The sequence below is a fragment of the Microcaecilia unicolor genome, chromosome 8 (assembly GCF_901765095.1).
Source record: "Microcaecilia unicolor chromosome 8, aMicUni1.1, whole genome shotgun sequence".
Classification (NCBI taxonomy): domain Eukaryota; kingdom Metazoa; phylum Chordata; class Amphibia; order Gymnophiona; family Siphonopidae; genus Microcaecilia; species Microcaecilia unicolor.
This window is the reverse complement of record NC_044038.1, coordinates 26,558,925-26,576,841: the sequence shown is the minus strand read 5'-3', so window position 1 is coordinate 26,576,841 and position 17,917 is coordinate 26,558,925. Positions and strand designations below refer to the sequence as shown.

General features: G+C 43.2%; 1 protein-coding gene across 1 annotated transcript in view; it reads left to right on the top strand.

The window, feature by feature from the left end:
* PMS2 (PMS1 homolog 2, mismatch repair system component) overlaps window positions 1-17,917 on the top strand; it is a 32,697-nt gene that overhangs the window by 6,617 nt on the left and 8,163 nt on the right. Inside the window, exons 6-10 of the mRNA XM_030212955.1 lie at window positions 1,115-1,285; window positions 4,930-5,027; window positions 7,283-7,382; window positions 7,547-7,631; window positions 12,746-12,898. Coding sequence (XP_030068815.1) covers window positions 1,115-1,285; window positions 4,930-5,027; window positions 7,283-7,382; window positions 7,547-7,631; window positions 12,746-12,898 — 607 coding nt within the window. The remainder of the gene's footprint in view (window positions 1-1,114; window positions 1,286-4,929; window positions 5,028-7,282; window positions 7,383-7,546; window positions 7,632-12,745; window positions 12,899-17,917) is intronic.

Genomic DNA, 17,917 nt, shown 5'->3' with positions numbered 1-17,917 from the left:
CAGTATGGCAATATTTATGTACTTTATGTAAGTTATATTTTCAGGTTTACGGTGTATAATATTATATTTTACAGCTGTACTGAGTCAGTGAAGTTAAAACATTTCTTTAGTAGGATACGGTTGTGAGAGATTGCCAAAGGTTTCATTTACCTCTGTTTCTGAGATAGGTAAAAATGGAGCGGGAAGAAGTGAAACGATGTAAGGGAGAGGGTAATCTTCACAAGAAATGTAGAATGAGAAAAGGACCGAAAGGGTAACCAAAGAGAGCTTACAAAAGTGTAGTTCTACTACTACTACTACTACTACTTATCATACTACACGTACGCAGCGCTGTACACTTGAACATAAAGAGACAGTCCCTGCTCGACAGAGCTTACAATCTAATTAGGACAGACAAACAGGACAAACAAGAGATAAGGGAATATTAATAAAATAAGGGTTCTGAACAAGTGAATAAGAGTTAGGAGTTAAAAGCAGCATCAAAAAGGTGATCTTTTAGCTTAGATTTGAAGACGGCCAGAGATGGAGCTTGACGTACCGGCTCAGGAAGTCTATTCCAGGCATATGGTACAGCAAGATAAAAGAAACGGAGTCTGGAGTTAGCAGTGGAGGAGAAGGGTGCAGATAAGAGAGATTTACCCAGTGAACGGAGTTCCCGGGGAGGAATGTAGGGAGAGATGAGAGTGGAGAGGTACTGAGGAGCTGCAGAGTGAATGCACTTATAGGTCAATAAGAGGAGTTTGAACTGTATGCGGAAACGGATAGGAAGCCAGTGAAGTGCCTTGAGGAGAGGGCTAATATGAGCATAACGACCCTGGCGGAATATTAGTCGTGCAGCAGAATTTTGAACAGATTGAAACAGAGATGGCAAAGTGGGAGACCTGAAAGAAGCAAGTTGAGACAGAATTCTGAGGCTTTTTTCCTTCTATAAGCTTGGTTATTTAAAGATGGTAAGAATCGATGAGTGATTTTCTGCTTTGATTATTTGTGTTCTCTATACCTCATATTATGTTGTTGTTGTTGTTGTTAATCTATATTAGGGCCTGTAACAATCACTGTATTTTATAATCTAATGATTTGTCTCTCTTTTTTTTTTTTTTTTTTTCCCTACCAGGAATATGCCAAAATGGTGCAGGTGTTACAGGCATACTGTATAATTTCAGCAGGCATTCGAATAAATTGCACTAATCAGGTGGGCCAAGGGAAGAGGAACCCTGTAGTGTGTTCCAGCGGGAGCACTAGTGGTGTGAAGGAAAACATTGGTGCTGTATTTGGACAAAAGCAGGTAAACGTGCAAATAACAAGCTAAAAAATACATGTGGTGGCTAAATCCTGAAAACCTTAACGGAAAGAAGGATTTCATCATGCTCCCTTCTAACACGACTCTAGGTATTTAGATTTCTAGCCCAAAATAGTGACAGCTGAGGGAAGGTGCCTGTGGTCCTTTAGCCTAGCTACACTAAGTACTAAGAGAATCCAACTCTCCTTCTGAGATTCTGTGAAGATACTCAGGATTGTTTTTGATAAGCGCCTTGCCTTCAAGATCTAAATCTCCAATACCGTCTCTGTGTTACTTTGCAAGAAGACAGATTCAATCTATCTGATCTTTCCTTCATCTCTTCCTGCTTGCTTTGGTAATTTCCAGTTTGGCATGTCTGATACAGGGAGTTACAATAATCCAGTCACTTACGTAGGAAGACTTCAATTATTACAAAATACTGCCGTTACATTAGTCTTTGGTTTGAGAAAATACGGTCATATTACTTCTCTCTTTCTGTTTGGACACTTGCTCCCTGTGTCTTCTACACTGGTCTTTCTTTCTTTCTTTCTCTCTCTCTCTCTCTCTCTCTCTATCTAAGTTTGCTGATTCCACGCTGCCCTCAAAGGACTCTTCACTCCTGTCAGAATATTTTGACTGTCCCCTCCTTCCATCAGGTTCATTTGGACTGTATCGGACACCTTAATCCTTCCTTTTGGAATAATCTCCTTCTAGAACCGAGCTCTCACTTAAGAAATTTAAGACATTTCTTCACTCAGGTTTTCCCCCTGGCATAGCTGCTGTACATTTTCTTCCTTAGTAAATCCTATGTTTGCAGGCAGCAGCATCATGCCTTGAGTGTTGTCCCCTGCCATGTTCCTTATGTTCACTTATTTGAATTAATTGTAAATGCTTTTTGGTCCCCCCCCCCCCTTTTTTTAAGCTAACTTGGTTTACAGACTAAAATAACAGAGTTGGAAAAGAACTACAATATTTGATAGGAAAGGATTTATCAGTCAGCAACAGAACAATCAATGTATTATATGAGAGGTGGTTAAAGGGACAAGAAAGAGGGGAAAGGTAACCGGGAAGGGAGAGAGGGATAGAGTACAGAGCGAGGACCAGGGGATAAGGAATAAACACTGAGAAATGGTAAAGCAGCTCTCTTTTTAGTTGACCTTGTTTAAATAGCCATGTTTTTAAAGCTTTCTTAAAGTTCTTAAAGCAGTAATTCCCAAACCTGGTCCTGGAGGCACCCCAGCCAGTCAGGTTTTCAGGATATCCACAATGAATATTCATGAGAGAGATTTGCATGCAGTGGAGGCAGTGCATGCAAATCTCTCTCATGAATATTCATTGTGGATATCCTGAAAACCTGACTGGCTGGGGTGCCTCCAGGACCAGGTTTAGGAACCACTGTCTTAAAGGATAGTTATGAACATATAGATAGTGAGAGGAAGTTCCAGTGAAAAGGGGCTGTAGGAGTCGTACAGGGGAATATGGGATAGTTAGTGTTGAAAGTACTACTACTACTACTACAAATCATTTCTATAGCGCTACCAGTTGTACGCAGCGCTTCACAATTGAACTTGAAGAAAAGACAGTCCCTGCTCAAAGAGCTTACAATCTAAATCAGGACAGACAGACAGGACAAATAAGGGATAAGGGACTATTGAAGAGTGGAAGACAAGATAAGGTTATGAGACAGACAGAATACATAGAGGGGCATAATTGAACGAAAACGTCTATCTCCATGGGCGTTTATTTCCGAGAACGGGTCCGTGAAGGGGCGGACCGAACCGTATTTTCGAAAAAAATAGACGTCCATGTTTTATTCGACAATTTGTGAGCTGGGCGTTTTTGTTTTTCAGTGATAATGGAAAATGAAAGCGCCCAGCTCAAAAACGAATAAATTCAAGGCATGTGTTCGTGGGAGGGGCCAGGATTCGTAGTGCACTGGTCCCTCTCACATGCCAGGACACCAACCGGGCACCCTAGGGGGCACTTTTACAAAAACAAAAAAAAAAGGTAAAAGAGCTCCCAGGTGCATAGCATCCTTCCCTTGTGTGTTGAGCCCCCCAAATCCCCCTCAAAACCCACTGCCCACAAGTCTACACCATTACTATAGCCCTAAGGGGTGAAGGGGGGGCACCTACATGTGGGTACAGTGGGTTTGGGGGGCGGTTTGGAGGGCTCCCATTTACCAGCACAAGTGTAACAGGTGGGGGGGGGGATGGGCCTGGGTCCACCTGCCTGAAGTCCACTGCACCCCCTAACAACTGCTCCAGGGACCTGCATACTGCTGCCAGGGAGGTGGGTATGACATTTGAGGGTGAAAATAAAAAGTTGTGAAACATCATGTTTTGTGGTGGGAGGGGGTTAGTGACCACAGGGGGAGTCAGGGGAGGTCATCCCCGATTCCCTCTGGGGGTAATCTGGTCATTTAGGGCACTTTTTGGGGCCTTATTCGTGAAAAAACAGGGTCCAGGAAAAGTGCCCTAAATTCTAGCTACAAACGCATACTTTTTATCCATTATCGGCGAAAGGCGCCCATCTCTCCTCGGCCGATAACCACGCCCCAGTTCCACCTTCGCCACGCCTCCGACACGCCCCCGTCAACTTTGTACGCTTCCGCGATGGAGTGCAGTTGAAAACGTCCAAAATTGGCTTTCCATTATACCGATTTATTCATTTTTGTGAGATAAACGTCTATCTCCCGATTTGGGTCGAAATCTAGGCGTTTTTCTCTTTCAATTATAAGGTGGATAGGATACCCCTCTATCATCCATCATCTACCTGACTTCCTCAGCCTTCCTGCTTCAGATGAACCTTAAGATGTTTTTCTTATGCCTCTACGGCAACCTTCTTTTCAAATTTTTCTTTCTGCCTACTTATCAATCCTTTATGAATAAATCAAATTACATAAGAAGTAAATTGAAAGTAAATCAGAAAGGCCAAGTCTGAGCTTTGAAAGTGAGCGTGAGTAGATTAAATATGATATGTTTCTCCACTGGAAGCTATTGACGTTTTTGAAACATGATCAAGCTTGAGTGCGTGACATGAGTTTTTAATGGCTGTGTTTTATATTCACTGAAGCTTTTTTCAAATTTGAGTGGGAACATCCTAGGTAGATTATAGGGCTCATTTTCAAAAGAGATGCTTCGTTCTCTGAGAATCTGAATATGATATGAATGCAGAATTTAGGCCTCTAGTCTGCAAAATTCTTGATCTGTGCAGGTGATTTAATATTTTGGAGATGTTTAGCTCATGGGATATTTTTTTCTCACGTGAGAGTCAGAAGATATTTGGTTTTGTCCTGCAGAGTCGTGCTCGCGTGTATAATTTTGCAGACATGTCCAGATGTTTTGTGGAAGTCTCTGTGAGTGTGAAAAGAAATGATTGATCTAGAACAGTGGCTCTTAATCCAGTCCTCGAGACACATCTAGGCAATCAAGTTTTCAGGCTCCCTACAATGAATATGATTGAGATAAATTTGCCTACAATGGAGGAAGTGCATTTAAATTTATCTCATGCATATTCCTTGTGGATAACTTGAAAACCTGACTGGCTAGGTATGCCCCAAGGACTTGAGTTGAGAACCCCTGATCTAGAATAATAGTGGAATAAGGTATGTGTACATCAGTAATTAATAGTGCCTTGAAATTTTTCAGCTGCAAAGTCTGATTTCCTTTGTTCAGCTACTGCCCAGTGAAGCTGTTTGTGAAGAATATGGTCTCGGTTCTACTGATATCCCACATAGCCCATATGTGTAAGTAACAGCCTAACAAACCACTGCTGGAAGAATTGCCATTGTGTGTGTATCTATGTATTTTACACACTTGGCTGCTGGTTCTCTCTTAGTCCACATTGTTTAGCTTTGACAGGGGACAGTGTGAGCTGTCTGTATTCAGAGAGCACAAACCAAAAAGGGGTGGAAGACAGCAAATTCTGAGGACATAAAGTTGTAATGTTCCAAGTTATTTATTCATCAATTGTACATACAGGGGGAAAAAAAAACTTTCGGAATAGGATTCTGTTTACGGTGTTAACCGTTGTGTTTGGAGAGCTTTACGTTTGAGCTTACCTTATCTGTTTTATAACAGAGGACCCCTGATGAAGGCTAGTGAGCCGAAACATGACCCGTGTTGGGTTTATCCTGTATGTTTAATTGATGAATAAACAACTCGGAACATTACGACTCTATGTCCTTGGAATTTGTTGTCTTTGAACTTGTGGTTTTTAGTGGTTTCCATCCCTTTTTGGTTTGTGCTTGCAGCTTTTTGTGGAAGATTTCTTTGCTTGCTTTTCTGTGACCGTTTTCAGAGAGCTGCATTAATCTGTAGCATCAAGAAACAGCAGCATTCTTGGAGAGAAGTACAGAGATGACAAAGTAGTGACACGGGGAACTTGTGGACTAGAACTTCTATATATTATGACCTGGATCATCAGTTGGCTGTTCGTATGCATGAAAGAAAGAAGAGACCTTCTCTGTAATTTTCTGATCCCTAACTTAAAATGAAACCACCTTGTCTATATAATAATTTGTACCTCAATGTTCTACGGCTAGCTGGCTGGCTGGGTTCGTAACATCCTGACGTCAGCAAGCCTCCAATGTTCCTTTCTCTCTCACTGTCCCGCCCTGGTGTAAAGATGAAATGATGTCAGAGGAGGGCGGGACACTGAGAGGGAACGCTGGAGGCGACACGAGCCCAGCCTGCCTGCCGCTGCTCATATGGGAGGGGAGGACAGAATCGTAGGACATCGAGGAGAGGGCAGGGCAGAGGAAAATCGATGGATGGGAGGAGAGGAGAGAATCGTGGGACTCGGATGGGAGGGCAGCGCAGAGTAGAATCGCTGGGGAGGGCAGAATTGCGGGACACGGATGGGAGGGCAGGGCACAGGACAATCGGTGGACATGGAGGGGAGGACAGAATCGCGGGACATCGAGGGGAGGGCAGGGCAGAGGAGAATCGATGGATGGGAGGAGAGGAATCGCTGGACATGGAGGGGATGGGAGGCGAGGGGAGAACAGGACATGGATGGGAGGACAGGGCAGAGGAGAATCACTGGACATGGAGGGGAGGGCAGAATCGCGGGAAACGGAGGGCAGGGCAGAGGACAATCGCTGGATATGGAAGGGAGGGCAGAGGAGATTCGCTGGACACGGAGGCTAGAATCCTGGGATACAGAGGGAAGGGCAGAGGAGAATCGCTGGAAATGGAGGGGAGGCCAGAATCGTGGGACACGGAGGGGACGGCAGGGCAGAGGAGAATCGCTGCACATGGAGGGGGGGGGTCAGAATCGCGGAACATGGAGGGGAGGTCGGAATCGCGGGACATGGAGGGGAGGGAAGAATCGCTGGACATGGAGGGGAGGGCAGGGGAGAGAGGAGAAATTGGTTAGATGGGGCCCGTTTCATTTTTGAAGAAACAGGCTTTGTTGCATTAGTCCTCTATAATATATTTATGGTAGAAAAATACACCCAGGGAAGAGATCTTATTGTAGAATCAAGGGTCTCCTGCTGATACTTCTAGTACAATTAGGGGCCCTTGTACTAAGCTACGTAAGCGTCTGCACGTGCCTAACGCGCACCAAAATGGAGTTACCACCTGAGTGCCGCGTGGCTCATGTGGTAATTTCATTTTTGGCGCACATCTGAAAAATGGCGCACATAGGCCATTACTGCCTGGATTCTTTACCACTAGGTCAACGGCTGGCGGTAAGATCTCAGACCCAAAATGGACACACAGCAATTTTGGTTTTGCTGCACATCCGTTTTCGTCAAAAAAAAAAAAAAAAGGCATTTTTTTGTAGGTGCACTGAAAAATAATTCTGCGCGCACCCAAAATATGCGTCTACACTACCGCAGGCCATTTTTCAGCGCACCTTAGTAAAAGGACCCCTTAATTGACACAACAATATGCTGAAGAACCAGGAGAGAATGATGGTGTTCAAAAATCTTTATTTGTCTTTGCAACTACAAAGCTCTTGATTTTTTAACATGTTTCTGTTAACCTGATGCAGCATTACAGGATTCATTTCCCGCTGTGATCATGGCGTTGGAAGAAGTTCAACAGACAGACAGTTTTTCTTTGTCAATCAGCGACCTTGTGACCTAGCAAAGGTAATAACTAGTGGTGACATCCCAGGTTTCTTTCCATTTGGTCTGAACAGTGGAAACAGAAGTACCTTACTTGTTCCTTAGTGCTCTTCTGGAAGTGTGCTCTGAAAGGTTCATGTGGCTCGAGGGCAGAGTCATAATATCTCTCATTCATGAATTCTGTTTAGGTTTCCAAGTTGGTGAATGAGGTTTACCACATGTATAATAGGCACCAGTATCCATTTGTCGTCCTTAACATCTCTGTTGATTCTGGTGAGTTCATGTAAGGTATTTTTTAAAATAAAGTTTTACAAAATTCTGCTTCATCCTTGTTTGATCTGTGCACAGCGTCACATTGCTCTTGTTTTGGCATAGATCTTGGGGTTAATTGCACAGGTACCAGAAGTGAACTTGGAGGGGCATAATTGAACGCGAACGTCCATCTCCATGGGCGACTATCTCCGAGGACGGGTCCGCGAAGGGGCGGGACAGACCGTATTTTCGAAAAAGATGGGCGTCCATCTTTTGTTTCGATAATACGATTGGTGCCGGGCAAATGCATCTGATTTGGGCGGATTTGAGCTGGGCGGTATCGGTTTTCAGCGATAGTGGAAACTGAAGCCGCCCAGCTCAAAAACGAACAACTCCAAGGCATTTGGTCATGGGAGGGGCCAGGAGTCATACATGCCAGGACACCAACCGGGCACCCTAGGGGGCACTTGTAAAAATTAAAATATGTCCCGTCCATAGCTCCCTTACCTCGGGTGCTGAGCCCCCCAAATCCCTCCCAAAATCCACTCCCCACAACTCTACACCATTACCATAGCACTTATGGGTGAAGGGGGGCACCTACATGGGTACAGTGGGTTTTGGGGGCGGTTTGGAGGGCTCCAATTTACCAGCACAAGTGTAACAGGTGGGGGGGGGGGATGGGCCTGGGTCCACTGCACCCACTAACAACTGCTCCAGGGACCTGCATACTGCTGTGATGGAGCTGGGTATGACATTTGAGGCTGGCATACAGGCTGGCAAAAAAAACGTTTTTGAAGTTCTTTTTTTTTTTTTTGGTGGGAGGTCGTTAGTGACCACTGGGGGAGTCAGGGGAGGTCATCTGGGCAGTTGGGGCACTTTTTGGGGACTTGGTCGTGGAAAAAAAGGGTCCAAAAAAAGTGGCCCAAATTCTCGTTTCTGCCGCCCTTCTTTTTTCCATTATCGGCCGAGCGCGCCCATCTCTCCTCGGCCGATAAACACGCCCCAGTCCTACCTTCACCACGCCCCCGTCAACTTTGTTCGTTCCCGCGACAGACTGCAGTTGGAGGCGCCCAAAATCGGCTTTCGATTATACCGATTTGGGCGCCCATGAGAGAAAGGCGCCCATCTCCCGATTTGGGTCGAAATATGGGCGTCTTTCTCTTTCGAAAATAAGCCTGTTGGTAAACTTGTGATGAGTGGTGGAAAAGACAGAGTACATTTTGGTGGGGAAGGGGGGTATTGTTCTGTGCCTTGACGCTAGAATGCCCATTTTCTTATGCCAGTCAGTGGTTCATTTTTAACCTGCCTAGTTCAAAAGGATTCAGAATGGTTTACATAGAAGAATCAACACATGTTGTTGAGAATTAGAAATTAAAAAGTCACAACTATGAATCGCATTTCTATTTTTAAAAACCTGTGGAATAAGTAGGTTTTCAAATGTTTGCAGAATCCTATATAATAAAACGCACCTCCAACATTCTGAAGCTGACTGCATGGCTGAGGCATTCCTGCTCTCTGTATCCATCTCCTGAATTGACATCACAAGCAGAAGTGACCAACCACACGAGGTTTCTCGGCTTCAGAATATTGGAGGTGCATTCTATTAAATAGGATTGGTCAGTTCCTTGAAGCACAGCCAGAGCTCAGCGTCCTGCACAGTAATGCTCAGACACCAGAGAGAGAGGGGGGGGGGGGGGCTGACACCAGAGGGAGGGGGAGGTATCTCTGTCACACACATACTCTCTCTCTCACATACACTCTCTCTCTCTCACAGTCAATGTCTTTCTTTCTCTCTCGCTCTCACACACTGTCTCTCACACAATCCATGTCTCACACTGAATCACATTCACTCTCTATGTGTCACAACGGTCACTCCCACACTCTCTTGGTCTCATACTTTCAGTCTCACAAAGAGCCTGTGTCTCACACGCACTCTCTCTCTCTCGCACACACTGTATCTGTGAGAAACACACTCTCTCTCACACTGTGTCTCACATACTCACTTGCACACACTCTTTCTCACACACACACACTCTCTCTCACACAGACACACTCGCACCCAGACTCACTCTCTCTCTCTCTCTCACACACACACACACTCGCACATTCACTCTCTCTCTCACACACAGTCACTCTCTCAAACATACACACTCCGAGGAAAACCTTGCTAGTGCCCGTTTCATTTGTGTCAGAAACGGGCCTTTTTTACTAGTATTAAATAAAGGACTGAGTCTTCATCTGTATGGGAAGCTCATTCCACATTTTACTTGATTCATATGTGAAAGAACTATTTATGATTCTCTTAAAGTGAACATACTTTGAGCTATTCTTCAGTTAAACAAAGGAGTAATGGCATAACCCTATCAACCCTTTGAGAACCAAAAATTAATTTGGCTGCAGTATATATTGTAATGATTGTAATTTATAATGAAGCTAAGTAGTGATGCTGAAATATAGTGAGTTGCAGTTATGTTTATTTTATTTATTTACTTCATTTGTAGCCCACATTTTCCATCCTAGGCGGGGATAACGTTTACATGTTCAGAGACAAACAGTACAATGTGCCAGGTCCCAGGTTCAGTTCGTGTTCAGATCAGTTGAAGATTCATGGTTATCGGGGGGTTGTCCTGCTAGTTGGGTATCTAATGAGGTTGTCGGAGGGGAAGGTTATTTTATAGAAGTGGGCTTTCAGGTGTTTTCTGAATTGTAGGTGGTAGTTCATGTGTTAAATATCTTGGAAGGGAGTTGTAAACGAAGCTTGTTTCGTATATGGTTTTATATTTCAGGCCTTGGCATCTGGGGAAGTAGAGTGTGAGGTAGGATCTTGTATTCTTGATTGTGTTGCGTTGCAGTAGTATTATTAGGTCAGTCATGTAAGCTGGGGAGAGGTCAAAATTTATTCTGTAGGCTAGCGTACAGATCTTGAATGATATGCGTGTTTTGATAGGTAGCCAATGTAGATTTGGAGTAGAGGCCATACGCTTTCAACATGTTTTTTTTTCCATATATGAGTCTTGCTGCTGTGTGTTGCTTGGTTTGTAGTTATTTACATCCTGCGTAAATTCCATTGCAGTAATCTGCATGGGTGAGGACTGTGGTTTGGACGAGAGTGTGAAAAACATTCTGTGGGAGGTAGTTTTTTATTTGTTTGAGTTTCCACATCATGTGGAACATTTTCTTTGTATTGTTGGCAACTTGTTTGTCGAATGATAGTTTTCGATCTATGGTGATACCTAGGATCTTCAGGTGGTCTGCTATAGGAAGGGTTGTGCCCATAATATTGATAGATGAAAATTGTTCAGTTTTGTATGGTGATGTGAGTATTAGGCATTGTGGGGTTTTTCCCTGTTTGGTTTCCGTTTGAAAACTGATGCCCAGGCTTCTAGGGTGTTTTTGCTGTCTGTGATTTTGGTGGTGATTTCGGATATATCTTTTTTTGAAAGGGATGAATATAGGCGTATCTTCGGTGTATATGAAGGGGTTGAAGCCTTTGTTGGATAGTGATAGTGCAAGAGGGATCATCATCGAGTTGAAACGTATTGGTGAGAGTGGAGAGCCCTGGGGGACTTCGCATTGTGCTTTCTATGGGGTGGAGATTGAAGAATTTGATTTTACTTGGTAGGATCTAGTGATCAGAAATCCTCTGGACCATTCTAGTACCTTACCTCCTATTCCTATTTTGTTGAGGATTCTTTGTAGGATTGTGTGGTCGACCATGTCAAATGCACTGGGCGTGTCAAACTGAAGTAGGATGTTTTTCCCAGTCAAAATTTCTTGTTTGAATTTGGCTAGGAATGTGATTAGTACTGTTTCTGTGCTGTGGTGGGGTCTAAAATCTGATTGTGACTCATGTAGTATTGAAAATATGTTGAGGTACTCGGTTAGTAGGTTGGCAAGGATTCCTTTCATTATTTTGGTCAGCAGGGGTATGGCTGCTATTGGTCTGTAGTTAGTGGTATCTTTAATGTTTTTGGTGTCCTTTGGAATTGGTATGAGTAGTATGTTGCCTTTTTCACTTGGGAATTTGCCTTTTTGGAACATGAAGTTTAGTTGGGAGGTGAGTTGATCTGTGAAGCGTTTAGGAGGGGTTTTCATTATGTAGTTGGGACATTCGTCAAGGGTGCAGTGTGCGGTTGAGAATTTTTTCAACACTTGTGTGACTGTTTCATTAGTGAGTTTTATGAAGGTCATTCAAGTCCGGTCTGCTGGTGTTTCCTCTGGGGGTGGGGGGGGGGTGTTCCAGTTCATATAGTAGATTTTCGAGGTTGGTGTTAGAGTCTACCACAGGCTTTCCTAAGTTGAGTATTTTTTCTTCAAAGTATCTGGCCAGTTCTTATGCTGGTGGAGGTTCGTTGTTTCCTGTTGTTAGGGGTTTGGTATTTAGTAGGGTGTTTATGAGCTTGTAGATTTTCTTTGTCTTTGTAACCTGGGCCTACTTGTTCTTTGTAGAATTTTCTCTTGGCTCGTCTAATCTTGTTTTTGTATTTTCTTTGTGCTTCTTTCCATGCGCTAATGGTGGAATCATTTTTGTTTTTTCTCCAACTCTGTTCATGTTTTCTGCATTGGGCTTTCAGCTGTTTTAGGTTTTCATTGTACCATGGGACAACGTTTTGGTTTTGTACATCTGTGGTCCCATTCTGTAATGAAGTCTGTGGAATCTGTTTGTAGTGTCTATTGGTTGTCGTCGTATATGAAGGACCAGAATTTGCTTGCATCAATCTTTCCTCTTGATTTATATATAGGGTTTTTGATTGGAGTAGGATCAAGGCTTGAACCAGAATTCAAAGGTGGTCTGAATGAAAAAACAGCCTTATTGAATTAAATTGTCTTAATCTACATTTTTTTTTTAATTTTTAGAAGTCTTTATTGAACATTGTTAATTCTGAATATAGCGTACCTAACACATTCTCAATACAAATTTGCACATAGCAATGTGCCAGTTACATAACAAAGAGTACTACTTTTTTTTTTTAACGAAATATATCTTGGTGATTTTCATGATATTTTTGGGTAGCACTGCATTTCATAATGCTCTCCCAAATTGTCACAGTTCCAGCTTGTAAGATATGAAATCAAATCACATTCTGAGTAGTTCTTTGCTCTGAAAGTAAAAATGAGTTTGCGTTCCTTTTCAGAGTATGTTGATATCAACGTCACACCTGATAAAAGGCAAATTTTGCTCCAGGAGGAGAAACATTTGCTAGCTGTTTTAAAAACCTCCCTGAATGGAATGTACAATGGTGAGGTAAACAAGCTGACTGTTAATCAGAAGCTGCAGGAAGCCGCAGGTAAGAATGGCAGGCAGTTAAAAGTGGAGGAGCGGCCCAGGGGTTATAACTGAGGATAGGATTAGAGAAACCAAGGTTCAAATCTTGCTTCTCCTATTGATGAGTTTTGTGACCCTGGAAAAGTCACTTTAACCTCCATTGCTCCAGGTGTAGCTTTAGATTGTAAGCCTTTGAGGCAGGGATCCACCTACTGCTGTATATGGATTTTAATCCTTCTTGGACATGACTTGGGAAAGGCGAGTTATAAAATGCAAATGCTGTGCTCTGGTTTCTCTTCAGGTTGAACACCTTTCACCCTTTCTTGGTCATTTTGCTGTGATCATAGTGCAGCTGAGCACAGGGTTTGAACTATGAGGGCAGTCCCTTCTTGACTCAATACTGAAATTGGGAGAATTGGAGACCCTTTTACTACACTGCAGCAAAAAGTGGCCTTAGCATTCTCTTGCGCATGTTTTTGCTGTCCGTAAAGGCCATTTTTGCCACAGCCAGAAAGCAGTCGGTTTTCCATCTTTTGTATTAATGGTCGTGCACTAATGTTGACAGGAGAGAGGGAATCCACAGCATGGGAAACCAAGGTAGGCGAAAAAAAAAAAAAGCACAATGAGCCTTCAAGGATGGGTTGACATCCAAAGTTTATTGAAAAACCTGACAGGCCATGTTTCGGTGTAGTGCCTGAGTCATCAGACATCAATACCAGTAATACAGTCAGGGTAATGTCCTCTGTTCTTTCAAATATCAACAGGCAGTTCCAACGTAGACCTTTCATTTGACACTCTAGAGCTCTGGCAGTGTTTTTCACTTAATTGTGTGAACTGGATATGTTGTTTTTACCTTTATATGTGTTGGCATTGCTCATTGACATTTGAAAGAACAGGGGATGTTACCCCAACTGTATTACTGATATTGACAACCCCTGATGCAGTCATTAGACCGAAAAACGGCCCATGTCAGGTTTTTCAATAAACTTTGGATGCCCATTGTGCTTTTTTTGCTTGGCATGCACTAATGTTGCCATAAGCACGTGGCAATTTTTAAAAAATGACAGCGTGAGCAGTTACTGCCACCCATTTTGTAGACGGTAAGGTCTCACATGATGATCTTGCACTAACCAGTTAGTGCGTGGTAATGTAGTTGTGCTAATGTAGTTGTGCTAATTGATTAGCACAGGAACGCGCCCTGACATTCCCCCTCCAAACAAAAATAGAAAATTTTTACTGTGTGGATTAGTGTGCACTTAATTGGCACTTTAGGATGCCTGAGTGTGTCCATGTTACACAATACTAAGTCTTCTACTAATCGTTTCTATAGTGGTACTAGATGTATGTGGTGATGTACACTTTATATGCAGGTACTTTCTCTGTCCCTGGAGGGCTCACAATCTAACATAGTAAATGACAGCAGATAAAGACCTGTACAGTCCATCCAGTCTGCCCAACAAGATAATCTCATTTTACATGGTATGTGATACTTAATATGTATACCCAAGTTTGATTTGTCCTTGCCATTCTCAGGGCGTGGACCATAGAAGTCTGCCCATCACTGGTTTAGTTTCCCAATTACTGGCGTCGTCACCCAATCTCCGCTAAGACTCCGCGGATCCATTCCTTCAAAACAGGATTCCTTTGGGTTTATCCCACGCACGTTTGAATTTCATTACCGTTTTCATCTCCACCAACTCCCGCGGGCGGGCATTCCACATATCCACCACCCTCTCTGTGAAAAAATTCTTCCTGACATTACTCCCGAGTCTGCCTCCTTTCAACCACAATTCATGTCCTCTAGTTCTACTGCCTTCCCGTCTCCAGAAAAGGTTCATTTGTGGATTAATCCTTTCAAATATTTGAACGTCTGTAGCATGTCACCCGTTTCTCCTGTCCTCCAAGGTATACATGTTCAGGTTAGCAAGTCTCTCGTACGGTTTGCAACACAAATCCCATACCATTTTTGTAGCTTTTTTTTTACCTGGGGTAATAGAGAGTGAAGTGACTTGCCCAAGGTCACAAGGAGCTGCAGTGGGAATCGAACCCAGGTCAGTGGCGGTGGGGTGCAAGCCGCTGGGGGGTGCTGCGCGCCTGTTGGCTCTCCGGGGCAGAGGGCGCATTGAAACAAAGAGCCAACAGGCGCACGGCACCCCCCCCCCCCAGCGGCGTGCACCCGGGGGAGGTTCTTTCGCTGGGGGGTTGCGCTGCACCCGGGGGTTTATTTCGCGGGGGGGGGGGGGGGGTCGTGCTGTTCTGGTGGGGGGGGCACTGCACCCAGGGGGCGGAGCGCATTGGCGATCCGCCCCGGGTGTCAGCGCCCCTAGGAACGCCACTGACCCAGGTTGCCAGGCTCAAACCCTGCTGCTCCTCCACTCCAAAGGGAATGGGACTTTATATACCACCTTTCTGTGGTTACAATCAAAATGGTTTGCATTTTATATACAGGTATTTATTTTGTACCTGGGGCAATGGAGGGGTTATATGACTTGCTGAGTTACAAGGAGTTGCAGTGGGAATTGAAACCAGTTCACTAGGATTGAAGCCCACTAGGCTACTCCTAGGTGTGTGTTAACACAGCTTAGTAAAAAGGCCTCTTAATTTTTTGATACCTGATCCCATGGGGGTGTAATAACTATTGTGAAACCACTGCCTTTAATATCTATTAGTGAAGTATACAAGGCTAGACTTTACTGACCCCAGAAACCACCACGTGGCATGATTTCAAATTTTGTAAACTTTTTGGAAATGTTTTGTAAAGGAAATATATTGAAATTTCCTATAATGCAAACCATAAAAAAAGTATGACTGCCATTTGGTAGAATAGCCCAAAGAAATGTAATGCTTTAAAACAGATTTAAAATGTATTTTTAGGTCAATCAGTCAATCAGCAAATATGTTTACAATGTTGGTGTATGGATTTGCAATGTTTGACAGGACTGATGAAAGAGAGAGCACTCAGACTTGTCTGCACTGTGACATGAGCAGAGTGGCCCACATAGGCCTCACCATGATGAAAGGATTTTTTTTTTTGGTTTGTTTTCTATGAAAACAGGCATGAAGACGTCAATTCTTTTTGCTTATATTTTAAATGTACACACTTAAAAATGCACAAAACCCAGCAACAGAAAACAACAATATAATACCAACACAAAATGTTTTCTGACTATAGCCAAAGGACTGTAGCTACATGTGGTTAGGGAGGGTGCAAGTGCGATGATGCTTAGAGTCATATTACCTTCCCAGTCGATTCGCCTGAGTAATATGCACTTCACTGAGCACTTTTAATAATATTTGGTTCACAGCATAATTGCAAAACCTAAAAAAAAGTTAAATATGAAGTAGACAACAGTCTCTATGTAGTGTATAGCCAAAGGACGCCACACAATATTTAAAAACAAAATAAATTGTTAATAATTCTGTGTGAATGAAGCGGTAGCTCTCGGTTATCATGTGTGTATCCTGTCCTTCCTGAACAGGAGCACTATTTTGAAAGATAGAGCTATGGTATTGCTCTCATTCTGCTCCATTGTCACATCCTTGAGCTTACCAACCATAAATATGGGTGAAAAACACACTATGGGGCTCATTTTCGAAATAGAAAAAATAAAAAGTGGCATAAAGCAACATTTGGACTTATTTTCTGGCAAAAAAACATTCAAATCAGTATTTTCGAAACCTATTCTAAACATTTTTCTACAAAGTCTGTCAGAAGTGCGTTCAAATCACTCGGAGGCATTTCGCAGGCAGGATTAGGGCGTGCCTAACACTTGGACGTTTTACAGGCTTAATGGAACAATACAAAAATGTCCAGGACTAAAACCAAGATGTTTTGGTCTAGACCTGTTTTCAGAACAAATAAGTCACAAAAAGGTGCCCTAAATGACCAGATGACCATCGGCGGGAACCAGAGGTGACCCCCCCCCACCCCTACCCCCAAAATATGACTAAAAATATGACTTGCCATCCTCTATGACAGCTGCAGATGTTAAAAAGTCAGGTCTATTAGAGCAGCGTGCAGGTCATTGGAGTAGTGTAGTAGTGGTCGATGCAGTACTCAGTGGGGACCCAGGTCCCTATCTCCCTCTACCTGTCACATTTGTGATGGAAAGTGTGACCCCTCCCAGGGTCACCAAAACCTTACTGTATCCACATACAGGTGCCCCCTTTATCCATAATGATGTACAGTGGGGGACAATGGATTTTGGGTGGGTTTTGGAGGGTTCAGGGGACAAGATAAGAGAGCAAAGGTGAGATGTGTATCTGGGAGCATTTTTATGAAGTGCACAAAAGTTCCCTCTAGGGTGCCCCATTGCTTTCCTGGGATGTCTGGGGGACCAGTCTACTAAAAATGCTGGCTCCTCCTACATCCCAATGGCATGAATCTCTACATTTTGCACCTAGACCAAAAAAAAAACCAAAACGTCCAAATCACAAAACTTTGTTCAAAACAGTATTTTCAGAAAAAAAAAATAGACATTTTTCTTTTTTGAAAATGACCTTCTTTCCTATTCGGATTTTGGACACTTTGTGCAAAACGTCCAAAATCAAACTTAGATGTCATATCGAAAATGCCCCTCCACGTGTATTATGTGCTGTGGCAATAAATCAAGCATCCAAGTGACAGTTTCCAAAATCAAAAATAGTCCAATAGTAATTCAGGCTGAATTGTTTGCAAATATTTTGATCTTTGAATTGCAAACGATTCAGCCTAAAGGAATACTATTGTGTGAGGTTTGTTTACCTTCATAAACTTTGTTGAAATTTCCTGGTTGTATCTGGTCTTCCGGTTTGCAGGGTTGGTGTTCCCTTGTCAGCGTCACGATTGTAGCAGCTATCTTCAGTGACTGTTGTCACTTTGATTGCAATTCTAGCCTGGGAGTTCCTGAAAGAAAGAAGTATCCAAAACGGAGCCCTGTAGAACACCGCAGCACAATCATAATCTGATTTTAGAAGATAAGTGGACATTTTGATTTTGAATTATTATTGGACTATTTTTGATTTTGGGAACTGTCACTTGGATTCTTGATTTATTGCCACA